This window comes from Leishmania martiniquensis, chromosome 33 (genome assembly GCF_017916325.1).
Source record: "Leishmania martiniquensis isolate LSCM1 chromosome 33, whole genome shotgun sequence".
Classification (NCBI taxonomy): Eukaryota; Euglenozoa; class Kinetoplastea; order Trypanosomatida; family Trypanosomatidae; genus Leishmania; species Leishmania martiniquensis.
In genome coordinates, this window is record NC_090168.1 from 781,120 (window position 1) to 808,069 (window position 26,950).

The 26,950-nt window shown below is 58.4% G+C and overlaps 7 protein-coding genes across 7 annotated transcripts; all 7 read left to right on the forward strand.

The window, feature by feature from the left end:
- Positions 1–2,449: 2,449 nt before the first annotated feature.
- Positions 2,450–3,433, forward strand: LSCM1_02656 (uncharacterized protein; the record flags this gene model as incomplete). Its single annotated transcript, XM_067320234.1, has 1 exon — positions 2,450–3,433. The coding sequence occupies one exon, from the start codon at positions 2,450–2,452 to the stop codon at positions 3,431–3,433; it is 984 nt and encodes a 327-aa protein (XP_067175609.1).
- Positions 3,434–4,869: 1,436 nt separating this feature from the next.
- On the forward strand, positions 4,870–6,930 carry LSCM1_02657 (uncharacterized protein; the record flags this gene model as incomplete). Its single annotated transcript, XM_067320235.1, has 1 exon — positions 4,870–6,930. One exon carries the CDS (start codon positions 4,870–4,872, stop codon positions 6,928–6,930), a length of 2,061 nt encoding a protein of 686 aa, XP_067175610.1.
- Positions 6,931–9,408: 2,478 nt separating this feature from the next.
- LSCM1_02658 (uncharacterized protein) lies at positions 9,409–10,176 on the forward strand (the record flags this gene model as incomplete). Its single annotated transcript, XM_067320236.1, has 1 exon — positions 9,409–10,176. One exon carries the CDS (start codon positions 9,409–9,411, stop codon positions 10,174–10,176), a length of 768 nt encoding a protein of 255 aa, XP_067175611.1.
- A 1,566-nt stretch (positions 10,177–11,742) lies between these two features.
- LSCM1_02659 (uncharacterized protein) lies at positions 11,743–13,278 on the forward strand (the record flags this gene model as incomplete). Its single annotated transcript, XM_067320237.1, has 1 exon — positions 11,743–13,278. The coding sequence occupies one exon, from the start codon at positions 11,743–11,745 to the stop codon at positions 13,276–13,278; it is 1,536 nt and encodes a 511-aa protein (XP_067175612.1).
- A 3,605-nt stretch (positions 13,279–16,883) lies between these two features.
- LSCM1_02661 (uncharacterized protein) lies at positions 16,884–17,864 on the forward strand (the record flags this gene model as incomplete). The annotated part of the gene is made up of 1 exon (XM_067320238.1): positions 16,884–17,864. The coding sequence occupies one exon, from the start codon at positions 16,884–16,886 to the stop codon at positions 17,862–17,864; it is 981 nt and encodes a 326-aa protein (XP_067175613.1).
- A 1,133-nt stretch (positions 17,865–18,997) lies between these two features.
- Positions 18,998–21,739, forward strand: LSCM1_02662 (uncharacterized protein; the record flags this gene model as incomplete). The annotated part of the gene is made up of 1 exon (XM_067320239.1): positions 18,998–21,739. The coding sequence occupies one exon, from the start codon at positions 18,998–19,000 to the stop codon at positions 21,737–21,739; it is 2,742 nt and encodes a 913-aa protein (XP_067175614.1).
- A 428-nt stretch (positions 21,740–22,167) lies between these two features.
- Positions 22,168–23,574, forward strand: LSCM1_02663 (uncharacterized protein; the record flags this gene model as incomplete). Its single annotated transcript, XM_067320240.1, has 1 exon — positions 22,168–23,574. The coding sequence occupies one exon, from the start codon at positions 22,168–22,170 to the stop codon at positions 23,572–23,574; it is 1,407 nt and encodes a 468-aa protein (XP_067175615.1).
- Positions 23,575–26,950: the final 3,376 nt, after the last annotated feature.

Here is a 26,950-nt window from a genome sequence, read left to right on the forward strand (position 1 = left end):
CTAGCGAGTCATGCAGGTGTGCAAAACGGGCAACCAGAATCCAGGTGGGATTGCAGTGACAGAAGGGATACCAAAGCTTCACCACAACTATCAGCACCCTGCCTTGCGTCCCTTGCGCGCAATCACATTCCTTACCTTCCTCTCCCCTCTTCTATGTAGTGAAAGGAGCAAGAGGCGAACCGCGTTTTAGTGCTGCTACCGAGTAGGCGTTGTGACGCTGATGAAATAAACGCAGTTCGGACGCTGCGCTTGCGTGACACCTTTCCACTCTTCTCTCCACCCCCATTTCACTCCTATTTCACCTCATCAACTGGTCTCCTTTGCCGGGGGCATGGCAGCCAAGGCGGTCATTATAAGAGAAGCACCCTCGCGTGGGCGGACGCAAATATGTGCTCCATCCCCATCATCGCATGGGGCTATTAAGGTGCGTGGGCATCTCTCGCGTTGTCCGCTCGAACGTATCATTGAACCCCCGTCTCTTAGGTGTAGCACTGCAGCGCATCGTACACCGCTTCCTCACCACAACCACCTCGCTCCACGCATAAGCGCACTCGTACACCTACAGCGCCCTCTCTCCGATGTTCCATGTTTGCTTTACTGTGAGAAATGTAGGCATCTTCCGCATTCAAGCACCCAGTCTCTCTCTCTCTTTAGGTGGTTCGCCCACTCAACCCGCCTCTGGACGGTCTCTCACAATTCGGTTGTATGCTTAGGCTGCCATATTCGGCACTTCCTTTGGTGCTGCCTTAAAGTGTGAGCTTCTCTTTTACCGCTCCGCCTCTGGTAAAGTCAGTCCTTCCCTCCTCACCTCGCACCCTCACAGAGCGTGCACGCCGCGGCTACTAGTCTGTGGCTTCGCCATTTCATCGAGCCGTGGTTGTCTGACCCGCAGCGCCGGCGCGTGCGTACTTTCACCGGCGTCCATACAGCAACGCTGTGCGACTGCTGTCCACTGCGCGTGTGTTTCTTTCGTTCCTGCCCGACTTGTCGGACCTGAAGGCGACGCCTTGGCGTTGAGGAAGAGAGAGGGAGCCCATCGGCGTCTTCACGTGCAGGTGAGAAGCCCACCCCTCGCACCCGCCTCTGTCTCTCGTCTTTCCATCTGTAACGAGTGCCGTCGCTCTCACCTTCTTTGCGGCCTGTGCTTCTGGTTTGTCGTGTTCTCCTGCGCAGCACTCTCCCCCCCCGGCACTCTCTTCTGCTTTCTGCCCAGTTTCATTTCCGCGAACTGAAGGGGGGAGGCGCCTTCGCCCCCTCCTTCAGCGTTTTGCCGCACGCGTGCGGTGGAAAAGAGATGAACCGGTACCTTTGGGGCCGTCAGCATCAGAACTTGAAAAGGATGCACTAGCGGCTGCAGCTTTGGGCGCAGAAGCGACGGCGTCGCCGTCCTTGCGGCCGGGGAGATATGTGCATGGAAGAGGTGAAGCGGTCGGTGGCGCCTCAGGATGGTGAGCTGCCGCAGCCATCAACTCACAGCCTGAGGTGATATTTGCGCCAGAAGGGAGGGGCACTACCGTCTCGTGAGAGGGGCTGTATACTTCCGCCCCCCCCGCCCCCGCTTTCCAAGCAGCAAGCTCGCTGCGCCTTCGGAAGCGAGGGCCTATGCCAAACCTTGCCGTCCACATCGGCACGTGCTGCCACTTCCAATTGCTGCGGCTGATGGATGCTCCTATGAAATGTGCCTGTGTGCATGACTGGGTGGTGCAGGCATAGGGGGAAGAGGGGTTGGGGAAAAGGCTATGGGGTGCGCCCTCTTCCCTTTCCCTCTGCTCATGTGCGCGTTCTACCTGTTAGATAGGGAGGGGGGAGGGGGGAAGGAGGGGCTTCGCTCCAAATCAATCCCTTCCTCTCTCCACCCAACCTCCGCCCACCTCTGGGCCCCACTCTCTGTCCCTTGACGCCCCCCCCCGCGTCTTTCCCACCGCATTTCACTCCCTTTTGCTTCTTGTTTTTCTTTCCTCACGGGCGGGGCGTGAAGAGTAAAATGCACGTGACGCGGCAAGTTGTTTACCCTCTTGGCAAGTTCGCGCCCATCGCGGGCGTCCGCGTTTGCTCCCATCCCTGTGCGCGCGCGATACTCGGGGTCAAGCAGGTGCAGCATGGCCTGCGTGACGTCCCCTTCGCTTGCCCCTCGGCAACTTTCTCTCCAAGTGTGCATGCAAGGGAATATACCATGGAGCCAAGTGGTGCCGCTGAGCAGACTCTCGGGCTGCTGCCCTCGCGTCCCTCGTGTGATGCGTTTTTCGCAAAGACGATTGCCCTGACTTGTGTTCAGGGGCAAGTTCTCTGATGCATGTGTGCACTTCTCCTCTCCCTCTCTTTCTCGGGCACGATACTGTATCCAACTTCCCTCACATCCTCTCACCTACCCGCGCACCGCAACACTAGTGGCGTGGCCAACCCTACGCGAGCGCACTCCCCACGCGCCCGCCTGTACGCCTCCGCTACAATGACGATAGGCAAACATGTGTCGGAAGCGGTGCAAATATTCCGAGAGGCACAGAACCTGCTTTCCACCCTCTACACCCATCTCACCGCTCTGGCGAACATCATGAACCAGAAAGGCACGCTGGTCGGAGCTGCGCGTCGGCGCGAGCAGTGCTTTGCGAAGGCACCGTACGCATCAAATTTCCTTTGCATGGATGCAGACACAGAAGAAAGTACGCCGCTAGAGGCCCTTACGGCAGGCCCCAGTTGCGTGCACGTCACCTCTCCAGTGATGACTTCTCCGCTGGGTGTGCTGGCTGCGACTTCGGTCTCCACGGTCCATCACCTTGTTGCTCAGCACCAGCGAGACGTGGAGGAGCTTCTCAGGGTCATCTCCCGCATAACACAGCAGTCTTGGGCACAGAAGGTGGAGCAGCTCAAATCGAAGATCGCGCAGCTCGAAAAGGAGAGTGACGCAGACGTGGCATCCCAACGCCCTCTCTCAACGAGCAGTACTGCAGCCTTCTCGTCGACATCTGCGTCATCATCGTACTTTACCACCGCCTCAGAGCTCTCCGTCGCGCTCTACGGCTTTGCCGCCTGCCTGCTAAAGATGGGGAATGTGTTGCAGGAAACGATCCTCGCGCTGCGTAAGGACGCGAAGCTGTCCCTCATGATGCACTCCACTCCTGGCACAGCCGCTCTGTTGGCCTCCACCTCCAGCGACATGGCGAGTCATCTGGCCGCCATGCTGGCTCGCGAAGGCGGGAAGAGTGAGAGTCTCTCATTGCTGCCGATGAGCTCTGCTCGTTTGACAGCTCTGGAGGAAGCCAAGTCGCTCTTGGGCCCCTTGGCCAGTACAGCAGGTGTCGCGGCACCGCCGCAGCAGCCAATGCGGCTCGCGGATGCAGTGGGCCAGCTCGAGCCCTTCTTGGCGGCGTGCTGGAAGAGTTGCTGCGACAGCTACCTCACTCCCGAATCGCACCTGCTACTTGCCCTTGTTTAGCATCGTTGCATAATGGTGTGGTGCCCTGAAGCACTCGTGTGTGAGAGTGTCGGCGGATAGTCTTTAAACCCTTTCTTCTTTCCGCTGGGTCGGTAATGCTTACCCCGATGGAAGGCAATGATCCTCGACACCTCGGCGAGCGCGCACGTGTCTCCGAGTTGAAGAAGGTCGAGCGGCATCCAAAGAAACAAAAAGACAAGCTGCTCGCTGCATTTTCGAGGGCGACTAAAGACGCAGCCGCAATGCTGTCATTCGAAGAACAGCCGCTCTCGGTCAGTGCGCAGGCGCACGTATATATATATATACGCGTGTGAGTACTCAGCTCCCTTCCCCTGCCTCTTTCCTGTTCATGGATCTCATACCTGCTGTCTTCCACACTTACACACCCACACACACACATGCACGTAACCTTCCTCCTCTGTTGGCTGCGGCTCCTTTTGGTACATATATATATATATTAGAATCTCCGTTGCCTCTCTTTTGATTTGTGAACGTCCAGCTTTTTTTTCGGTCCTTACTCGCTCCCCGCTGCTGCGAAGGAAGCACCCGATCCTGTTGCTGTCCTATCCGCGCCGCCATAACACACCCATCAGCAGCTGCACGACTTCTCCCTTTTCCCTCCTTCTCTGCCTTTGCGGTCTCTTTCTTTTTTGGGGGGGTCACCCCGTGTGACCCGGCAGAGCGGCGAAAAAAAGGGGCCGTTCGGGAAGCTCTGTTTTTGTTTTTTTACCCTTCTCATTTCTCGTCGATACTCAAAAAGGTCTCCAACGCGTCTCATCGCTTCCCCATCACCACACACACATATACACACGCATACACTCAGAAAGAGTGAGGCGGGGGAACAGACAGGCAGGGACGCAGGCGCACTATATCGGAAGCAAAGGAGGGGGTGTCCCGCCTGTGGTCTTTCATTCTGTTGCGTAATCCTCTTTCTAATCGCCTTGTGGTGTTCAGAAGCGCCTTTTATTGGTGGCCGACGTTTTTCTTTGCTTTCCGCTCCGCTGACTGTGGGCATACTTCGATACGCCGCCAGCTGCATTCGCAACAGCGCGTCTCTCTCCCACACACACGCATACACACATACGCCCCAGTTCTTCTTCGTTTGAGAATTCGGCGCCCTCTCTTTCCTTGTCTGTGTTGTTGTGTGACCTTTGCGCTCGTGTCGTGCCAAGCTGATTCGATTGCGCTGCAGTGGCGCAGCCGAGTCAGGGGAAACGTGGGGAGCCAGAGCGTGTGATCTTTCTTCTTGGATCTGTAAATCAGCACAGAAGAAGGACGTCTCTTTCACTACGGCGCCACTTGCGCGCATCCAACCTCTTTGCTTCTTGAACCGACAGAGCAACAGTGCATTCTCTTCTTAGGGAAGTCGCACTTATTCCTTTCCTCTACGAATCTCTTTACCTCATTGCAGTCCTTACACACAGGCACCTGTCATAATGGCGAACGAGGAGACGACCACGTTCCTCGTTTACTTTACTTTGGCGGTGTTCAACTTCGGATCCAGTGTGATACAGGGTGTCGCAGGTATCGGCGATGCCATTCTAATTCAGGTATTGTGGCTTCTCGCTTGCAATCTATGCGATGATTTTCACAGAACCCCGTTGGGTGACTCGCCCGTGCGCGCCGTGGCGCTCATCATGTACGTTCGGCTGCTTTTCATGTCCCCGCTCGTTGTCTACCTTGGCCTTAACGAGAGCGTCTTCTCGAAGCAGATGACAATCATGATGGCCGTGCCGAGCACCATCCTTACGATTGTTGGCGTTATCCTGTACACGAGGCTCGACACCGACACCCTGAAGAAGCTTCTCGGCTTCACATGCTTCTTTTTTGCGCTCGTATATGTCGGTATCATGGTCTACCGCGCTTGGCGCAAGAAGAGGCAGGTGGAGGAGCTGAAAGCGCAAAACGTCAAGCTCGTAGTAGAAGCCGACGCTCTGGCAGAGGAGGCGCAGCGAAGCCCCAAGACAAGTATGATACACCTGCACGCCAGCTTTGTGCAGAATGTGCCGAACAACAGCATTTTCGTCATGCGCGCCCCTCCCCCCATCGATCAAGGCACTCTTAGGGCGGGAGGTATGGGCACGGCCTCGCTGCCGGATCCAAGTAGGCCGCGTAGCTCGGCCGTGGATATGTCAGGTAGCACAATCATCGCTCAGAGGGTTACAGCCGGCGAGATCGATGTGCGAACTGGCCTTCCGGCGGATACGACCGAGGCTTTCCTCAGTACCATCGGCGGCGAGTTGTTCGTGGCGCCCGAGACGCAGGAGCCGCGCGTGAACGAAGAGAATGTGCCGCCACTGACGCCGTCGAAGATCTCGCCATCGCGCACCATGACTTTCACTCGCGTCCGCATTAACCGCAACATCGACGCGACGGGAAAGATCAAGATGAGCACGAAAATCGGTGCGGCTGTGGCGGCGTCTCTCGCGGGTATCATGGCGTCCCTCACTGGCGTGAATGCCCCGCCGCAGATTATTTTTATTCTCCTCTTCGATGCCCCAAATTACATTGTGCGCGTCAACTTCAGCGCCCAGTCGATCCCCAGTAACATCGTTCGGTTTGCCATGGCCGCCTGGAACGGCTCTTTCAGCTGGGCCATGGTCCCGCTGATGATCGACGTGATCGTCTTTGGCTTCGCCGGCGTATTTGTGGGCAATCGTGTTGGACGCCTCCTCGGCCCGCAAAGCTTTAACGTGTTCGTCCTCTGCCTGTTGCTGCTCTGCTCGCTTGCCATGATGAGTAAGTGGCAGAGCCTCCTCGTCCTTTGCGCAATCCTGGCCGGCATCATCACCGTCGTATGCGGCTACCTGGAGAACAAGCGCAACAAGCCCCTCGTCGAAAAGCAGCGACTGTCCGAGCTTGAGGTCGAGAAGCGCTTATATGACTGTCTGGAGGAGCTGCAGCGCAGCAGCAACAGCTTGATGCCGCCGAGGCCGTCGCTGTCGGTGTTCAGTGCCCTGGTGCCTTTCCAGCGCGCTGGTCGTCCGGAGCCGATGTGGGGAGGCGCAAACTTCGACAACGACGATGAGGGTGCAGGCGATGAGCGCGCGAAGGATGTCGCGGCGTCGTCAGCGGCCGACGCGACTCACGGCGAGTTGGTTTCGGTCAAGGAAGAAAAGAGCACCTCGTCTTACCATCGCTTCCAGCAGAAGAGCAGCGGGATGCCGCCGCCTGCATTAGCAATCGCCAGTGCGACCAGAGAGGTGTCCCCGGCAGCTACTACTGCCGCCTATCCGGGCAGATTCACCGACGAAGCAGACGAGCGCACTGTTCCGGCGGTTCGACGTGGCTCCGGCTACCAAACACCCAGCGATGACATTAGCGGTTCAGACGGCAGCCATTTCCAAAGCTCCAGCAGACACGTGCTGCAGAAGGATTATACCGCCCCGAGTGAGGCTGGCATCCGTCACCCGGAGTGTCAATCGCCCTCATTGTGCAGCATGAACAGCAACGTGTCGGACACACCAAAAGGCGCGAATGCGACCCGAGAGCGGTAAAGCTCACCGTTGCGTTGCGTCAACTTTTCCCTGACTGCTCCTGCTTTCTCTCGGACCCTTCCTTTCGGCGGGCAAGCACATACTCTGCCCCCCCCCGTGGCAGCCGCCGACAAACAGCTGTGCCCCGCAGGCACACACACACACACACTGCATGAGGGGGGGTGGGGGGAGGGCGCTTACTCAGCGAAGCTGAAAAGACGTTGCAGACGCTCACATTTCGCTTTTCTGTTTTCTGCCAGTGACAAATAGGGCGTTTGATGGGAGACGTGGGTGGGATACGAATACTTGGCAAAGGAGGAATGGTGCACTTATGGTGTGGCAAGGAGGCAGACGCAAGAGAGTCGACCGGGTGTAGAGGTACCATGGCAGGCATGCTCCCCACCACCATCGTCACCGTGCATGTCTGTCCAGCGTTCCCCTTTCCTACTTTGCATGGTTTTCTCCAACGGAAAACCGTGTCTGCGCGTCTCTGGTGGGCTCGTGACGGGTCTTCTCCATCCCGCCCGACTGTCTTGAGGTTCCGCCTTTTTTTTTCGCGTGTGTGATCGTGTGCTCACCCGATTTCGCTTCTATCCGCTTACGTGTAGATGCTGTCTCCGCGGCCGATGTATATTTGAGTCTTTGAGCAAACTCTGCACCCCCTCCCCAGCTCTCTTATATGTATCGGGCCTCGTCGGCGCTTGTGTATGTGTGTGTGTGTGTTCAGAGTAACTGGAAAAAGACTGAGTGTCTTTCCCCTCCCCTCTCCGAAACTCTCCATGGCGTGTGCGCTTATTCGAGCGGACGAGGCAGAGCTGTGGAAGGCAAATTGGGGAATCGGTCAAGAGACACAGAGGAGATCCCTTTCTCCTCTGCCTCTTCCACACCATTCTTCCAGCGTCACCTTCCATCGCGCCATCGCTATCCATACGCATTTACGTATTTGTCGCTTCCCTCACCTACTTGCTAATCGTCCGCAACGTTAAATGCCGCAAGCGTGCGGCGAAGGCAGACTTCAGCAGACCCCATCGCGTGTGTTGGCGGCGGGTTGTTTGTTCGCTTGTCGTGTGCAGCTCCCGTTCGTTCATAGCAATCGCAGTGTAACGAAAAGATTAAGTAAAATCGTCACTGCAGACTTCTCTTTCGCTCTGCGCCTCTTCTTCCTTGGCCGATGCAGACGCGCAAGTGCACGCGAACAGGCGATACCCGCAGATATTAAACAATATCTCAAAGGAACGTCCCCGATCACCATTGTCCAAAGCGCTACTGCGTACTTGTATGGCAGTGTCTCGACAAAAGGCAGCTCCGCGATTGCGGGTCTGCACGAGGCTCGCCGGAAAGGGTAAGGTTACATTCTGTATACAGCCCCCCACCCCACCCCTACCCTTTTTTAATGCGTATGCAGTGGAAGCGCTCGATCAGCCATGGGCCCTATGTGCGTGCTAAGGGCGTTCGCCTGATTGCGTCTTGCTTTCGTCTCATGCCTTCAAAGAAGAGCATAAGTGTTGTGTTGATGCGCGGACGGTGGCTGAGTGATGTGCGCAAGCGCGGCACCTGTCGGGGTGCTCCTTTTACTTTATTTTTCTCTGCTTCTTGCTGCTGTGAAAGGATGCGGGCGGAAAAGCAGCGGCAGAAGGCGGGGGATGCACGCATCACACACACACACACTGTTGGGATGTGAGGTGGCGTGGCGGTGTTGCGTCAGGTGGATAATCGCGCACCCACTGATTTGGGCGCCACTTCTCCTCTCCCGTGTCTTCTTTCGACCTCTTATCCTTCGTTAACGCTTTTGGACGAAACGCAAACATGCCGAGACAAAAGTGGGAAACGGAAGGCGCCCTGCGGCTCCCTTTACGATGGAGCCGTGTGTGTGTATGTGTGTGTGTATGTGTGTGTGTGCGTGTTGTTTCGCTTCAATGTGGAGGCTTTCAAAGTGCTCTTCAGATCATCCTGCACCCCCATACACACACACATACGCACACACAGCATCTCGCGCACCTCACAGCTCCCTCCGCCACGCGCCCTACACCAGATGTCAGCTCTTCTGAGACCTGTGAGGCACAAGCAGGACGGCGAAAAAAAAAGAGTTCAAGCCGACCGCCCGGCACGAAGCGCACACGCACATACGCAAAAGGGAACGGACCTCAACGCACACACCTAGGCAGGCCTACGGTGTACTTGCCTCACGTCTACGATTAGTATTGCGTGCACTCCCCCATTCCTCCAATTCGCTCGATCCATCTACTTCTCCTTTTCGCTCTTTCATTCCTTTCATCCTGTGCGCATCTCGGACACGTTGCAGAGCCTCTGTAGATTGACCTCTGCCTCGACCGGCCACCACACCCAAAAAAAAAGGTCAGTCATTGAACCGCACGCATTTCCCTTTTTCTTCGCGCTTTGCATCGATACCCGCTCCCTCCCTCCATCCCCCCCATCTCTGCTCCACTGCCACATACAAAGCCCCGTCCCCTTTTGATGGTGTGTTGGCTTGCTTCCACTATGACTGAGTTCAACCGCTACAACCACGAGGATAAGTCGACGTGGCTGAACGCCGTCGAGAGACCAGTGGCACCGCTGGAGGCCATCATTGACCCTTCCATTCTGGCGGCAGACTTCTGCAAGCTCGGCGACGAAGTGGCGAGTGTTGTGTCGCCGGAAGGTGGTGCAGCGGAATGGATTCACGTTGACGTGATGGACGGGCACATGGTGCCGAACATTAGCATCGGCCCCTGCGTCATCTCCTCGCTGCGCACGCGCTTTCCAAAGGTGTTTCTGGACGTTCATTGCATGGTTAGTGACCCAGAGAAGTGGGTCCCTGCTGTAGCGAAGGCAGGTGGGTCGGGCTACACCTTCCACATCGAAGCGACTAGTGACAGCAAGGGTGTTGCAGAGCTCATCCGCGCTCACGGGATGCAAGTCGGTGTAGCAGTGAAGCCGGCAACAAACCTCACCCAGGAGCTGAAGGAGCTCGTTGAGGGACAGTACGTGGATCAGGTTCTGGTCATGACTGTGGAGCCTGGATTCGGTGGCCAGTCTTTCATGTCGGAGCGACTGAGCTTCATCGCCGAGCTGCGTCGCAACTACCCACATCTCAACATTGGCGTTGATGGTGGTATTGGTCCCGACACGGCGGAGCAGGCGGCCGACGTCGGCGCCAACATACTAATCGCCGGCACTTCAGTGTTCAGGGCCGGCGACCGCAAGGCGGCCATTGAGGAGCTGCGCGCGTCGGCTCAGCGTGGCATCTGCAAGCTCTCGAGTACCTGAAAGTCGCTACGAGGGAGGAGGCGGACTGTGCTGAGTTTTTTTTTCCGAGGACGAATACGGTTCGCAATCGAGAAGTTTTCCAACGTGACGCTGAGTTTGATTTTGTGGGGCGTATCTTTGGTGCTTGGCTATGCAATCTTTATGAGCGCTCGTGTGTATCCCTTAGAGCGGCGATCAGGTTGAGGAAGAGGAGCGGTAAGAAGGTTACCCGAACCACGCAATGGCTGCGTAGAGGAAGAAGTGGAAGAAGGGGCAGCGGTCACGAGCGTCCCATGGAGCCGGTCTCGCCCCCTCCCACCACCACCACCCTCAGCGCCCGCCCCTCTTTTTCACCTTTGGCCCGCTCTTGTGTGTTTTCCATAGTGGGCGCATCACATCCTTTGTACTTTTCGCTCGTTACATAAACTCAGAGACACTTCCCACCCCCTCCCCCGGCTCTCTTTTTCTCGTTGCCTAAGCGCCACTCGTTGTGGCTGGTGCGGCCCCTCGCCTTTGCGCTCTTTGGTCATTCTCTATTCTGGGCGCCGTCTGCTTTGATGGCTTGCTTGCTTGCCTCATATATATATATATGCGCCTCTCTTGTTCCGGTTGAGGCACAATCCGATGCCAAAACATTCGCAGGTGTGGTCATCAGCATTCGGCACCGGCACACACACACACACACACACCTTTACTCGGCCTAGCGGTCGGCAGAGAGCGGGGGGAAGGAAAGAGCCAGAAGAGGCCCCCCTGCACCGCAGCAAGTCCTCCTTTCCGTCCTCTTCTTCCAACGGCCTGCCGTATTCCCTGCGCGCTCTTCCTCCCCACACTGCTTCACACCCACCGCGCAGAAGCCCACGCATCTTGCTGACTTTGTCCGCACAAGGAAAGTATCAAGAGCAGCGAAGGCGCACGTACATACCCAGCCGATCGTCCTCTGCTATTGATTTTTTGAGGGGGTACACAGGTAAGTGAGCGCGTGTCTGTGTGTACATGAATTCTGTGTCGCGCTACCCCCCCCCTACCCCCGACATGGCAGGCATCCTCTTTACGTGTGCACAGTGTATGGCCGGTAGGTCGAGGGCTCAGCCATCTTCTCGGCGCACAGCTCGGCAAAGGAAAAAAAAGAAAGGGAAAAGGCGCACCAAAAGTGCATCGAACAGAGGAACTTAGCGGCCATCGCTGACGAGGGACTGACCTCCTCCCGAATCGCTGATTCCCGACTCTTTCGAACAAAGTGTTCGCCGGTGTGTCGAGCGAGGGAGGAGGAGGGCACTTGCATTGACGAAATGTTCCCTCTCCACACTTTATGCATCGGCCCTAATGTGAAGCAAAGGCGTCGATGCAGGCGCACGCGTCCGTGTGTGTTCAGGCGTCGTGAAGCTTCCAGTCCGAGCGCCAGCAGAGCCGATTGCCGGCTCCTCTTCGACCTTGTGTCTCGAATCCAATGAATTCTTTACCTTTCGCTCGGCGAAGCCCCTCTTGCCTCTTTGCAGAAACTGCGCGTTGGCCAACAGCAGCACCCTGTGGCCGCCCGGCGTTCCCGCTTTGCTTTTACCTTTTTCTTCGGGCGTTCCGTTACCATTAATGCATTCTGGGGCCTTGTGGGGGCGTTTGCCGGGCCGCCCGAGGCAAGGTAGTGTATGGCGAGCCGTGCGGGGCGGCAAGCTATTCGATGGCACGTGGGCGTCAAACCATCACTCCTCAGCCCGATACGCGACGACATCGTCAGTCAGCCGTGACTCTGCTACGGCGCCTTCCACCACCGCGAGCCGGGCTTCATCGCTTCATGACGCTTTTGTTTCGCGATTCTCAGCCCAGATCCTCTCAAGTCCGCATCGGGACATCACCCACGTTCCGTACGGGGACTGGTTCGCGCTTTACGTTCAAGCACGCAAGCACTGGCACGCGCTCGATTCCGCACCCGCCCGTGTCACGCCTGCCTCTCGCGAGGGAGGGAATACGGAGGGGTCAGAAGACGCCGAGGTGCTAGAAGCACATGTTCGCCATGCAAAGCAGGGCATCGATGCGATGCTACTGAGTAGTCTGTTTGCACGCCACTGGACAGAGGTGCACACAGTCACCACGTCAACGCCATCATCATCGCCGCTTTCGACATACCGCTGGTGGTGGCATCACGACTCTCTCTTCTCCGCTGAAGCCCCGGCGAGCGCACCAGACCGTGACGCCGTCCCGCCACCCCTGGAACTGTGTACGCCAGGGTTTTTGACAGAACCATTGTTGGGTGGCAATCACGTGCGCCTGTGGATGGAGGGCATTCGCGCCTCGGCTGGTGTGACAGACGCCGCCCAGGATGCCGCAGCAGTGCCGACGGCTATTATCCCGTTCTCTTCCTTGTGGGTGGTGAAGCGGAGCGCGTACTGTCGTCCATCCGCAGCAGATGGCTCCGGTGTTCTCGGCAACAGTGGTGCGGGCAGCAGTGGTCATGAAACAGCCACCTTTACCCTCCAGGAGCGACAGGCACGCCAAGCGCTTTTGCAGTCGGTGGACCAGCTCCTTCAACTGCAGCGCGAGGCGGTAGAACGTCACGAGGACACGCTAGGTTTTCCAGCAGATCAGCTGCAGCGCGTGTGCGTCCTTTCGCCTACCCAAGAGTGGGACCTCTTGTGCGATCTCCCTCGCTACCGGCAAGCGCTGTGCCGGCCAGCTCGGCCAGCGTCATCCGCAGACATGAGCGTATTAGAGGGCTCGGAAGCGGCATCTATATCGCCGCCTCGGTGGCTGTTGCTAAGCTGCTTATGTGAAGACACCAGCACACGACTCGCCTATTATGCGCACACGTTGAGCTGGCGGCGGCAGCTGAGGTCAAGCGCGAATGCCCCAGCGATCGAGGCCGCCCCTTTCGCCGTCCGGGTCCTGTCACCTGCATCCGAGCACGCTCGGTTCCGCAACCTTTCGCTCTTCTCGCTCCATGAGCAGTCCTTCATGAAAGCCCCGCTTCAGCGGCGACATGTTGCGCGTCACCGCTCCTCTTCATCTGTGGTCTCTGGGGCATCCGCGGCGGCGACCGTTCATGAGCAGGCGCGCAAAGGCTGCAGTGAGGCGGTGCGGCGAATGTCGCGTCGAGAAGAGAACATCCGTCAGTCTTTCTGGGTTCGCTGAAGAAGCGTTCAGAGGGCGTGCACGCATCAGCCACACAGCAATGAGGATTCGAGGGTCTTTCCTCGAAACCTGCCACCAAAGCGTATCCGGGGAGGAGGAGGAGGAGGGGGGGCAAGACGGCGTTCCCTCTTCGCACATTACCCGGCGATGCTTCGCGGCACGGCCGAAGTGCTTAGTGCGCGTCACGGCACTGCAGGAAAATGGTGGCTTCAAATGAGAGGATCAATGGTGTGTGACGATGAGAGAGTGCATGTCTGCATGTGATCACGTCACAGGTGGCACAAGCGGGCAAACTTGCTCACACGAGAAGTGGTATGCAGCAAAGGCCAACAAGTGACATCTTTTGTTTGCTTCTGTGATACAGCATTGGTGGATACAGAGTGTTCCGTGTCAAGCGCGTGCTCTACCGGCGATGCTGCCGATGACTCCCGGCGCCTCACTTCTGCTGAGGTGATGGCGGCTGGCCCACGTGCCACCCCTCTCTTAACGTGCAGAACGGTTAGGCTTGTGGCCTGTCACGCTCCCTTACGCTGCCTCTTCTGTTTCTCTTCCAGGACTCCGCTCCGGTCTCTCCCTCCGTGTCTTCCCTTCTCCATCCCCCACCCTCACCACCACCGCCCGCCACACACACGAACACAAGAGTGCACACGGTGCACGCAGTATTTCTTTTTATCTCCAGAGTAATCGAAGTGCTCGCGCACCTGCCAGATCCGTGTTGTCGCCCTCCACGGCACCTGTCTCGCCCAGCCCTACATCAGCGATGCCAACCTCCCCCATGACAGCTCGGGCGGCACCGGGGCCCGGAAAGAAGAAGGCTGGAGCCGCCGCGATTGCGCCTGCTGCCCCTTCTCCCCCTTATGACTTTCACACGGTCACGTGTGTGACGTGGTCAGCGTCGGGTCGGAACATTGGTGTGGGCACGAAAGATGGGTTTCTCATCTACAGCACTGAGCCGCTCGTGAGCAGCCTGAGTGATGCCTCGTCCTCTCAGGGCACGTTCACCCGCTCCGCGGATGCTGCAGGCCCCCGGTCCTCGGATCTGCACAATGCAGTGGTGCAAGAGGTTTGCCGCTGCGCGGTGTACGGTGGGGTGGGGTTGCTGAGCCTGTACAAGCAGTGCAGCATCGTAGCCTTCACCGGGGTTCAGCGACGCAGTGCGGCAGCGCGAGTACAGCTGGCGGACATCAGCCTACAGGCCTCGCCGGACTTCTACGCATCCTCTGTACCGCCGCCATCGGCCGGCGTGGCAAGCGCGGCAGCGCCCGCGCGACGCTGTAAACCATGGCCGCCAGAAGAGGATGCAGCGGCTGCGCAGTGGTACGAACGGTGGCGCGTGTCGGTCTTCACCAACAGCCCAGCAGCGATAGCCACCACAGTCAGAACGTTGGCCTTTGTGGAGTGCCCGCCGACCGTGGTGGCGTTGAGCTTTTGTCCTCATGTCGTGATCGCGGCGGCGTCTGGGGATCCCAAAATTGTCGGCTCGCACACCCTCCATGTGTTTGACCACCACCTGCACCCGCTCTATGCCCTTCCCGTGTACCCGCCTAGCAGCAACGCATACCTGAAGGACATGATTGCCATTGCGGCCACTCCGGCGCTCTCGAACGGGGCTGGAATGGCGGTGCAGCGCTTGCGTGTCCTCCTGCCGGGAGAGAGGAGGGGTGAGGTTCGTCTGCTTACCTTCAAGAAGTCAGCGCTGACAACTGCTTCCTTCGAGGAGCCCGCGCACGACGGCTGCGCGCACTTTCCTGGCAGCGCTTGCCGGCAAGGCTATGGCGACGCGCATCGGCTTGTCGACCAGGTGCTTCACCAGGCACCACTGCGCGCGGTCGCCATCACTGAAGACGGCAAAAGCGGTGTGACAATGAGTGAGCAGGGCATGCGCATACGGGTGCTGGACTTTGTCGGTGACGACAAGATGGCCAGCCGACTCACACTTGATAGAGGCCACCTCCCCGCGATTGTCGACACCGTCTCGCTCGCCATCGTCGCCGTACCGCAGGCGCACCCCTCAATGCGGAACGCCGCGGCCGTGATGACATGCACCCACGAGCGATGCGGCAGTAGCGACAACAACGCACCTGTTAACGTCAGCGAGGCACTGAGCCGGCAATACCAGCGCCTGACGGAGGCGGTGCACGACATCGTGGTGTGCCTCACGAGCTCCGGCACAACCCACATATTTGGCTGCGGCCTTCAGCAGGTTCTGTTTTACCACAGTGACAAAACTCTGCTGCCGCGGGTTGGCTATCCGTACGCGTTTTCTGTGTGCCTGCCTCCCCTCCTCGCGAAGGAGGGTGTCGTCTCGGTGTTCGTGGCGCGCAGCGACGTGACCACTTCCGCCGTGCACTACCTTCCACGCCATGAGCACTACGTCACTAAAGGAGAGAGGCACGACAGCAGCAACGGCGCGATTGATCACTTGCCTGGCGAGTTCTTTGCGTTTCAACTACGTTACCACAGCAGCACTCCGGCAACCGCGCCCGCAGGCGGGGCTAGTAGCACATCCAAGTGCACGACGCTTGTCTGCTGCACCCTTTCCGCACCCTGAATACGAGCGACAGAAGTGCTCGTGTGTGTGTGTGTGTGTGTGGCGATGTCTTGGTGCTTGTCCATGGAACAACTGCTGCTCTGCGCGTGCGTGCCTGCAAGTAACCGAGCATCGAGGCGAAAATGGGGGAGGGGAGGGGGGGTATGGAAGAAATGGTGTGTGCGTCTTCTTAGAATCCCTTTCCTCGTTTGGTCCTCCTTTTCCTGCAACCCCTCTCCACCACCACCTTCCTCTCACTGTGCCGCTCGCGCATCTCATGCCCACATCGGCTCCTGTGTTCTGTCGCTTTAGATGTCTCCGGTGCTTCCCCCTGCGCTATCGGGTCTTTCCACTCCCCTCCCGTTCAACCTCCCCTAGCCCCGCCCCCGCAGCCCTTTTATCACCTCTTTTGTTCCTTCGCTGGTGCTCTCTGCGCGTAAGCCCCTTATGACTACAAGTCCACTGCTCAGCCCTGCCACCTGACCTCACTTCCCCAGCCGCGCACCCTCTTCGTACCACCCACCCACACCTCTATCCTTGCATAGCTGTGTGAAAGCGCGGCCGCCTTTGCTATTTCGGCGAGAGCAGCAAAACGCGCATGGGCACTGAGAGTCGTCCCCTGCTGAGCATTCGGCGCCCAGATTCTTTTTCTGAGCCGCCCCAGAGGACGCCTTCCGCGGCCTACCGTTTCCGCTCGCTCGTTGCGTCGGGAGGGTGGGAGGCGTGTGGCGACACTGTTACCACTGCCTTTCTCTCTTCCCCTGCCTCTTCGGCTACTGCGCAGCACAGCTCCCAGTCGCAAGAAGCACCTGTCCCACCCGGCTGCGGTACTCACTGTCCTCCCTCCCTCTCCCCCACCCAACCCCAACTCCACCAACCACCGCCACCCTCGCACAAAATCTTCGTGGCCACACATCTTCGGGCATGTCGCTGCTTTTTTGTTGTTGAGGTTGTTCGAACCACAGCCCGCCTTGCGCCTCTTTCATTACCCTCTCTTCTTCTTTTGTGCCCCTTCTTTGCCCCCACCCCATCCCACCTCCTCGTTTGTACACTCGTGCGCCTTCGTAGCGGCAAAATGCTGTGGATGGGCACCTGGATTTGGGTGGTCGTGTGGTACATCTGCCGATGGATCGGACCCTTCGGCATTCTAACGTATTTGTGCGCCATCGTGGCCCAGCAGATTGCCCTACGCTTCCCACAAGAATTGGCAAAAAAGTACAAGACGCAGTGGGGCCTCGTGACTGGCTCCAGCAGTGGCATTGGCAAGGCCATCGCCGAAAAGCTGGCCATGCAGGGCATCAACGTCGTTCTTGTGGCTCTGGATGACAAGATGCTGGCGAACACATTTGCGGAGCTGCAGAAGAAGTATCCGCACGTGCAGTTCCGCAAGGTCGGCGTCAACCTGGCTGCCAAGGACTACGCGTATATGAAGGAAATCACCAGTCAGACGGACGACATTGAGGTCGGCCTTGTCTTCAATAACGCCGGCTACATCTGCACCGGGCTCTTCGCGGACACTGATCTCGAGCGCCTGCGCAGTAACCTGGAGTGCAACGCCGGATGCGCTGTGCCCATCACGCACCACTTCCTGCGCAAAATGATCGCGCGCCAGTCGAAGGGGCTCATCACCTTCACCTCGTCCGCCTCGTGCTACCTGCCTGGCCCGACGGCCACCATGTACAGCCCCTCCAAGGCCTTCCTCACGAGCTTCGCTACCACCATCGCGGCTGAGAACCACGACCTTGGCATCGACGTGGTAGTCATCCACCCGTCCCCAGTGGACACAAACTTCTATAAGAACGAGGGTCCGGCGCTGGACTCGCTGAAGACGGCCCAAAAGGCCGCTGCCTCGCCGATGAGAATTGCGGAGCAGATCTTCGCCTCTGCGGGTCGCCTCACTGTGTGGGATCAAGGCATCACGTGCATGGCCATTCGCATCATCAACAAGGTGCTCGACTTCCAGATTCTCACGGAGATCATCACCCGCTTTGCTCACATGAATGGCGATCTCAAGCGCCTGAAGAAAGAGTCGAAGTTCCTCTCCGGGAGGCAGTAAAAGCGTGAAAGGCAGTCTGCCGAGGACGCAGAAGCGTGTCAGCAATGCAAAGAGGGGTCTTTCTTTTGGCAGCGGTGATGGAGATCTTTGACAAGGATCGTGAGAGCGAAACATGTGATGCGCAGCCACCTGAGTGGCTCTGCTGCGGTTCCCTCTCGTACGTGAGTGGGCGTGTGAGCCCATGTGTGTGCGTGCGTTGGTTGTGAAATTTCGAAGGAAAGGGGGGTCGGACACATCATACAAGCGCCATATTGGCAGGTGCACACTCCCACGCGAGAGTTGCCACACAAGGGGAGTGCACATATGCTATCCTTCTTCTCGGTTGTCCTCTCCTTCCCGATGTCGCGCCTCTCGTCTACCTCTCAACCGTTCGTGTGAGGAAGCACTACCTCGACAAGGTGGAGACGTCTCACCCTACCGACGCCTCTTTCCACGCACCAGAAGACTGACTCAACCGGCATCTCCCCTTGCTCTCCTCCCCCTCCCCACCACACACCCTGACATGCGCACACCGCGTCTGTTATAGACAGCGCCTGTTTGTAGAAGCGATGGTGCGACTATTTATTTCTCCTCTATCAAGGCGGAAATGGGTGACGTCAGAAGCAAACAACGACAGCAAACAAACGATGTGTAGCAGCTCAAGAAGTTTAAAGGGAAAGGGGGCGAAATGGAAAAGGCCCTATGGGTGCCGCAGGGCAGAGGCTTGCCGCTCTTTTTCTCTCTGCCTCCCTTTTGTTTTCCTTGTATCCCTACACCTCTCCTGTCGTGATCGAGAGTGTGTGCTGGGCTTGAGGAGCGGCGGGCTCGTTTCCCCGCACATGAAAAAAAAAAGAGGAGCATAGAAGGGGGAAGCGAAGTGCAGTTGCCCTGATGGGTGGGGTAACCCCTTTGCGGGCCTTTGCGGTGGTCTCTTCCCGTCGCACCCCGGCTCCTTCCCGACACACACCGGATCCAAGTCTCTCCCTCTGCCACCTCTCCCTCCTTCCCCTTCTGTCGCGCGATGCAGCACAACGCTATCCTTTGCGGTGCGTTGACACTGTTGGTCGTGCTGCTGCCTTTGGTCGCTCCCTGGCACTTCCCCTCTCGCCCTTTCCCTCTCCGTCTCTCACGTCCCCACATTCCTGAAAGTCGTCATGAAATGTATGCCTCGCTGGTGCGATACCGGCGGCGTCGCTGCGGCGATGGCGCGCGCGCATCGGCACGTGTCAAAGCAAACCTTTGTGCGCCGCGCCACCTCGGAAGGTGAGGTGGAGCACTCGCACACGCCCCGGTACCTCGCTCCAGACCTAGAGCGGTACGCAGAGCAACAGCAAGCACAGCAGCACGCTCACAGGTCATCACCGAGCGAATTATCACAGCTAAAGGAACCCGTCATGCGCGCTTCTACTGTCGCGTCACGAAACCTCGAGCAGTTCATTCGCGCCGCCAAGACCGCCTTCGAAGACTCCTGGGCATATTTTCAGCACCAAGTATCAGCCTCGCTGTCTACGGCCCAATCGGCTAGCAGCAGCGCGCACCCGAGTACCATCGGCTCGGTCAACAGCGACAGCGCTAGATGGATGCCACAATCGCCTGTAGAGCTGGCGAGTGGTGAGAGCCGCCACGAACTCGAGGCGGCCGTGCGCACCTACAACCCGACACTCGACCTGGTACTTATTCGGCGAATCGCTGCTCGCCTTGCGATTGCGGAGACCCTGCGCATGGCGCGTCAGCTTGCTCGCTACCTTCAAGAATCGGCAGCTGCGGCACGAGGCCAGGAGAGATCAAGCAACGGCGACGAGCAGCAAGCAACCGCAGCGGAGGCGGTGGCCCTTCTTCGCCGCGCTGTGGATGTCTGCCGTGGGCGTTACGTCCAGAATTCGGCAGGCATGTCGGCGCCCTCGCGCCCCATGGCGCCGAGTCTCTGGGCGTTGACACCGGCCGCGCGTGAAAGCGCCGGGATTGCAACGCGCCTTCACAGCTCCGCCACCGCCACCACGAAGCACGCACACCGACGGCGTCGACAACTTGCTCGCTGTTTCCTCCGCTACACAAGTGATGTGCAGGTGAACGAGGTTCTGCCCAGTGGCGCGGTCGTCACCTTCACACACGCGACGCGGCCTGAGGAAGTTGGAAGCCTCACAGTTCCTGCCGAAGGCAACGAGGCGAAGGGAGAGCGCGGCACCTCTGCAGCAGTAGCAGCTAGATCAAAAAGGGCGCTACCGTGCTTTGCGGCCCCTGTCTCTTTCCGTGAGTTGCTGGTGTCGTGTCTCAACTTCTCCCCCTCCACTGTGCACCTGCACTTTGTGCTGTTCCGCCGCGGCGTCCCCCTGGCGACTGCCATTGCCGACATCGTCGACGCCAGCGAAGGACTTATCTCCGCGCAGGATGTCTGCGTCAACAGTTACGCGCCAGAGAATGACGAGCACGTCGTTGTACAGACTTGCAGCGCTCGCATAGCACTGCCAGCCTCGGCGGAGCCTCGCAGCGCCGAAGACGCCGTACAGCACTGCCTCCATGCCGCCCGCGCCATTCTGCAACTCAACCTCTCGCGAGGGACGCCAAGGGTTGCCCTCCAGCTCCTTGGATGTCGCACATATGCTTGCGGTGAGCAGGACACCACGCCGCGGGTGCTTGATGGGTCGTCGTCGCGGCTGCAATACGCCCTCCTCCTCCGCGGCTTTGAGCAACATGGAGGGCCTGCGAAGCACCTCGACCACGCCTCACTGGCGTGCGCCACATGCGTACCGAACTTTTTTTCCCCGCATCACTTTGGTACGGCCGCCATCCCTTTCTTCCGCACCTACCACGTCACGGAGGCCCTAGCAAAGCGCCGATACGCGGATGCGGCTGTCATCATGGTGTGTCTGGAAGTAGAAGCTATGGCTGGGGCGAACACTGGGATACCACCTTGGCTTGAGCACGCGTTGCATCTGTTGTGCCGTGGCGAGGACCGCGAAGGAGTGTGGCAGGCGTGGTGGATTCAGGAGGTCCCGGCGGCGACGCGGCGACGCATCGTTTGCGCAAAGCGCGATCTGGTGTGGAACGTGGTGGCGAGCTGCCGCCTTCAAGAACTCGCGATGGCGACGGGCGGACGTCGCGACATCCTGCTGGCGGCGCCGCCGGAGCCCGGCGACTTTGTCTTCCAGTCCGAGGAGGCAAGAGACGCTGAAGCAAGGCCAGGAGAACTCACGCCGCTGGCACTAAGGGCGCCAGTAACGCCGGTGTATAACCAGGCACAGGCAGCTCGTTACAGTGTTCATGACATTGCACTACCACTTCTCTCGGATCCGAGAAGCGAGTCCTCGGGGTGTGAAAGCCTGGCCGACATCGAAGCACAGCTGGGCTTTACACAGGACCGCCACCTCGACTCACCTCTCCGCCTTTCACACGGGCCGCGGCGATCACACACACACACCTCCGCCGTGGCGCCGACAGGCGAAACAGTCTTTCGTCCGCTCTTGGTAGAAGTCAGCGGCTACCCTCGCGCCACCCGGCCATGGTGCCGATCCTTCCCAGAGCCGTCCACAGGCTCTGCATGCGGCCGCCCCGAGGCAGCACTCGAAAGCGATGCCGCTGTCTTGGCCCTCGCCACGGACTGGGATCTGGCGCTCCAGGCGGAAGCAGTTCGCGACTTCGCTGCCAAGTCACGCGGGCCGCGCGCGCGTGTGTGGCCGCTAAGCAAGCGTGGTCGCGCGCTCACGGATCGTCTGCCCGCTGGTCTCATGGCGGTGGCTTCGGCGGACGGATCGTCACTGCTGCGCAGCGTAAACACGGCAAACTATCACGGGTCCCGCTGCCTCGCCATTCACTGCACGCTCCCGGCGCACCTGTCTCTCGGTAACTTCGTTTCGGAGTTGGCTATGGTGGAGGACCTGCGTGGTTCTCATGTGTAGAAAGTGGAGCGGCCACGGACTCAGGAGGATTTTTGCCGGTTGATCACACACACACACGCACCCACCTACAGGGTCATTCCACAAACACACAGCGCGTGCATTCCGGCATGCCAACTTGTGATGGAGCGGCGCTTGCTGCCGGCAGCAGGCGCTCCGCGCGCATCCAAACAACGTGGCGCACGCGTCTCCTCCAACAGCACCACAGTGTTTTGCAGTGTGGGTTGCACAGTCGATCTCCCACCCACATCGATAGCGGACCCCAATGCCACACACATGAATTCCTCTGCCAGCATCCAACATTCTTTCCCCTCTATGTGCTGCCTCCCCTGTGCGGGCCGCCGCCTTTCAGTTACTGCGGTCACCCTCCTCGTGTTCTGTCTGCTCTTCTTAATATCTTAGTGTGCATACCCGTACACTCGTTCGAAGTCATGAACGACTGCGACTGGGCTGCGATCCGGGCAGCCGTGGGGGCGGAGTGGGATGCCTCCATCGTCCCCGCGCTGTCTGCCTACATTGAGGTGCCGAACCAGAGCCCCGACTTCGACCCCCAGTGGGCAACAAACGGACTCATGAAGAAGGCGTTTCAAATTCTGATCGACTGGGTAAATGGACAAAAGTTGCTGGGCCTCAGCTACGAGCTCATGGAGGCTGAGGGAAGGACGCCGTTCCTCATCGTCGAGATCGCTGGAACGGAACCGACCAACAACACCGTGCTCATGTACGGCCACATGGATAAGCAGCCCCCTCTCCGTCCATGGGCCGAAGGCCTTGACCCTCATAAAGCGGTGCTGCGTGACGGCAAGCTGTACGGCCGCGGCGGCGCTGACGACGGCTACGCCATCTTTTCAGCCATCACGTCCGTCTCGGTACTGCAGCGCCGCGGCATTCCTCACGGTCGGGTGGTCGTAGTCATTGAGGCGTGCGAGGAGTCGGGCAGCTTCGACCTGGACTATTACATGGAGCAGTGCAAAGAGCGCATCGGCAACGTGAATTTGATGGTGTGCCTGGACAGTGGCTGCCTCAACTACGATCAGATATGGCTTACAACGTCGCTGCGTGGTGTGGCAGGTGGTGTGCTCAACGTGCAGACACTGACGGAGGGCATGCATGGCGGCGTCGTCCCGGACACTTTTCGCATTGCACGCGAGTTGCTGCACCGCATTGAAGATTCGAAGACTGGTGAGGTGCTGTTCCCGGAGGCCTACTGCGAGATTCCAGATTACGTTGTCAAGTCCATGGAGTCCATGAAGTCCGTGCCGTTCAAGCAGCAGTTTGCCATGGCAGACGGTGTGTCGATGGAGCCGGGCGACAATGTAGAGCTGGCGCTGCGGAACTTCTGGAAGCCGAGCCTCACCGTGACCGGGGCCAACCTGCCGGAGCCAAGCATTGCCGGCAACGTCATACGGACGCTTACCTCACTGAAGCTGTCCCTCCGCGTGCCACCGCTGGTAGACTCGGAAAAGGCCACCCAGGCAATGGCGAAGGTGCTCGTGGCGAACCCGCCGTATGGCGCCAAGGTGTGGTTTGAGCCCGAGGTGCCCGGCGACGGCTGCGCCACGCCAGACCTCCAGCTGTGGCTTGCGAACGCGCTTAACGAGGGCAGCAAGATGGCGTACGGCAACCCACTCGCGTTCCAAGGCATGGGTGGCGCGATACCGTTCATCTCCACGCTCGTCAAAACGTACCCGCAAGCCCAATTCGTTGTCACTGGCGTCCTCGGCCCGAAGAGCAACGCGCACGGACCCAATGAATTTCTGCACATCGAGTACGCCAAAGGCCTCACGTTCGCTCTCAGCCACATTGTCGCTAAGCATTTTCTCCACACTCCCAAGTAAGAGCGGTGGTCCCCAGCCCCGTTGTCCTTTTCCTATTCTGAAGCGCACACCTTAAAAACTACGCCCCCCCCCACCGAAAACGCCGCGGGCCACGCCAAAGCAAGACCGGCCTGCCAGCGGGCGCCGCCCGCCTGCTTGGGCAAGGGCCGTGCGCTACGAACCCGGCCGCCAAAAGCCACCACCACCACCCCTCCCCGCAAGCCACGCGCCCCCCCACCCCCCTCAAAAACGCCTCCGCCCGCACCAGGCGGCGCCCCCACCACCCGGGCCCGCCGTGGGCCCCGGGGCCTAAAGCCCGCACGAGGCCGGGGGCGCCCCCCCCAAAAAAAAAAACGAACCAACGACCAACCAGGAAACGCAAAAACCGATGGCGCAAGAAAAAGAAAGGGGCCCACCGGGGGCGCGGCGACGCCGAGGCCAAAGAACCCTTCGAAAGCCCACAAAGAACAGAACAACAAAAGGTTTAGCGGAAGCAAAACCCGGGCGATGCCAAGGCTTCTCAGCGAGACGGGCGGAAATTTAGAAGACCTGGGGGCCGCCGCGATGAGCCAGCCCACAAAAAACGCCCCAGGCGCCATGGTTTACCCAAAGGTGGGCGAAAAAAGAAAACGCGATGGGCTAGCCAAATGCATCGCGCAGAAAAAGTTAAATCGAAGGAAACGAGAAGGCGACGAAGGAGCATGAACAATACCCCCGATCAAGATGCACTAACAAAAAAAATGCTTGCAAATTCCTGGAAAGAAGATCCCTCACTTGTAAAACTCTACAAAGATGTGCATGCTCATCAATGGTCAAAAAAACACCACGGCCATTAAATTGAAGCCAACACAGTCAGCCACACCAGGCGATGCGAAATAGAGAGGGCCCTGCGGTAAAAACGCGGCCACACTTGTAGAGGACACAAGCCCAAGGAAGCACATCGAGAACGCGGGCAGTCTCTAGATTTTGAAGTGCGATCTGTAAAAGCCGAAAAGAAACATTACAAAACAGGCTAGGTCTGATGCGCAGGCCTCTAAAGTCTGGCGGGCGCTGAGTAGCCCATCATCCCGAAATAAGCAAAAGAAGAATAAGCGACTAGCGCCTACAAAACTCAGTGCATCAAGACCCTTATCAACAGCAAAACCAAGCGCTACAAAGGTAGAAAGGATGAGAACGAATACGCGCATCAATAAAACATAGCAGACTCCAAATCAGGTGAAACCAGCTTCGAAAAGCAGGAGCCCCTAGCATCCCCTCAACTGCCAGGCGCATACGCACAGGAGATGCAGCACTGACTTTCAAGCAACGCGTTTTTAGATCGACACCCATTGGCTATCAAGGGCTAGCGAAAACATGGCTGAAAGCGTGATTAACGCAAGGTTAGCCGCAGCTGCTTTCTCACTCCCACGGCGGCTTTTTCAACGGACGCAGAAGAGGGGCACCCCAGCGAACGCCATGAGAGCTGGCGCCGGCGCGCCGCCTTCGCCAAAGAGACGTAGAAACCAAAGCCTCTGCTCCCTACAAATCCTTTAGCTTTTGCCTTACCATCAAGCAGCCGTCAAAACAAAGCGCAGAAGACCCTCTAGCCATATAAGCTTTGTGCTTCGTGCGCAGATGCAACCCCTGCTGCCCATTTTACTCGCGAGCCTTTCCTCGCGCCTACGATCCGCGAAGCCAGGTGGTTCGAAACACAAAGACCGCCGTCCAGAAAGGGACCGACCACCGCCCGCACATGGAAGACCCCATCTTTGTATGTTAACACATGAGGTTTCGCTCGTTCGTGGCTTTTTGCCCTGCCTGAGCTGTGGGCGCTGTCTTCATCAGGGAATCACCAGGACGGAAGGAGGCAGCACCAGCGGCAGCCGGCTTTCGCCTGAATAGAAAATAAAAATTCAGACGCGCCCTGAATTAAACTCCATCAAAGATAATGTTACCCTATTACGCACAACAAATTCAAAACGCCGTACTTACGCTGGCCATTCTTTAAAAGCTGGGCGTCCATGGTGCCCGCTAAAATAAAACTTCTTTTTTTTTTACCTTGAAGCAGCATGACCAAAGGTCGTGGCAAGGAACCTGACTAATCATGAACGTTTGCTAAATAATCGAGGGGGCGCAGAGCCCATAACCAATGACCTCGGTTTCTCCGGTCTTCAATGTGGGCATGCGGAAAGTTCATGCGGCTTAAATTTTCTGTTCCCCGGCTAGGGGTGAAAAAAAGCCTATATATTGATAACTACAGCCAGGAAAGGTGCGCCGTAAAAGTACTCAAACGTGAATTTGAGGTTGAAAGTCTGCATGGGGGGGGGGGCTGCCTCTAATGGGCGGTCCTGTTTTTCAGGTCGCTTCGTGCAGGGGTTGGAAGCCTCAGCCCCGCGCCACGCAAAAATGAAAGTTGCGCAAGAAAAGGTAGGCCTCGCGACGAAATCCTTGGAACAAATGGATACTGCCTTTTGTTTTGCATTCCTTGAACAAAGACAAAATTCAACCGTGCGAGGTTAGAGCGTGTCGGGTAATGTAGGGTGCGCTTGCCAATCGGACAGCAGAGCTCGATGCGTTTAAGCCCCGCCAGATGGGGCGGAGGTGAACCGGAGGCCCGGCTCGCCGACCAGGCTGCACTGCACCGGGCACGCATGGGCACCACTTTGTGTGTAGGGGGATGTCTCTGTCTCTCCCCCTGCGTTTCCCACCGTCTCTCCTGCACACGCATGAGTGCTCTGCACGCAAACGGTGGATACCTGGTGAAGCAGCGAAGCCCTCTCGCCCTCCACGCCACCATCGCCTTTAACACAATAGTTTCGGGGGAAAAACGCCCACCCGCCCGCCCAGGAGGTCGTTGGCAGGCCCCCGGTAGCGGCAGTGAGGGTGCCTGTCGAAGCTGCTGTCTGTCCCGTAACGATTGGCTGTGCCGTACTCCTAAATGGTTTGTGTCTTTTCGTTGAACTCGTAACCGCGGCCCGGTGCTACACCGTTTCTGCAAACTGTGCGCGTTGATTCCTTCTGTGAGCGGTTGATTTCTTTCCTTATTCATAAGTAAATAAAGCTGCGCCCGGTCAACGTGTTGCCATGCGGCTCCCTAGTTCCCCCCATCCTGTTAGGAAGCAGACGCGCCGACACCCCACCAGCCCCGTGAGTGGTGTTCGGGTGGCACTGCCCACACGGACTGCGCAGCGAGGGGCCCACCACTAAGTATAAGCGCGCTCGCGGGCGGAGCCCGTCTGTACCCCTTGCCCGTCCCGCGAGCAGCCTAATGTCTGCGTGTGCTTTCTCCCATAAAACGATAGTGGCGTGCTCTGTCGACCAGCGTCCCCGGCGGCGTGTCCCCACGCGCCGTGAGGGGGACGAGGGCTGGTCCTGGCCAGAAGTCTGCTTACAGGAGAAATGAGACCCGCGAGCGCAG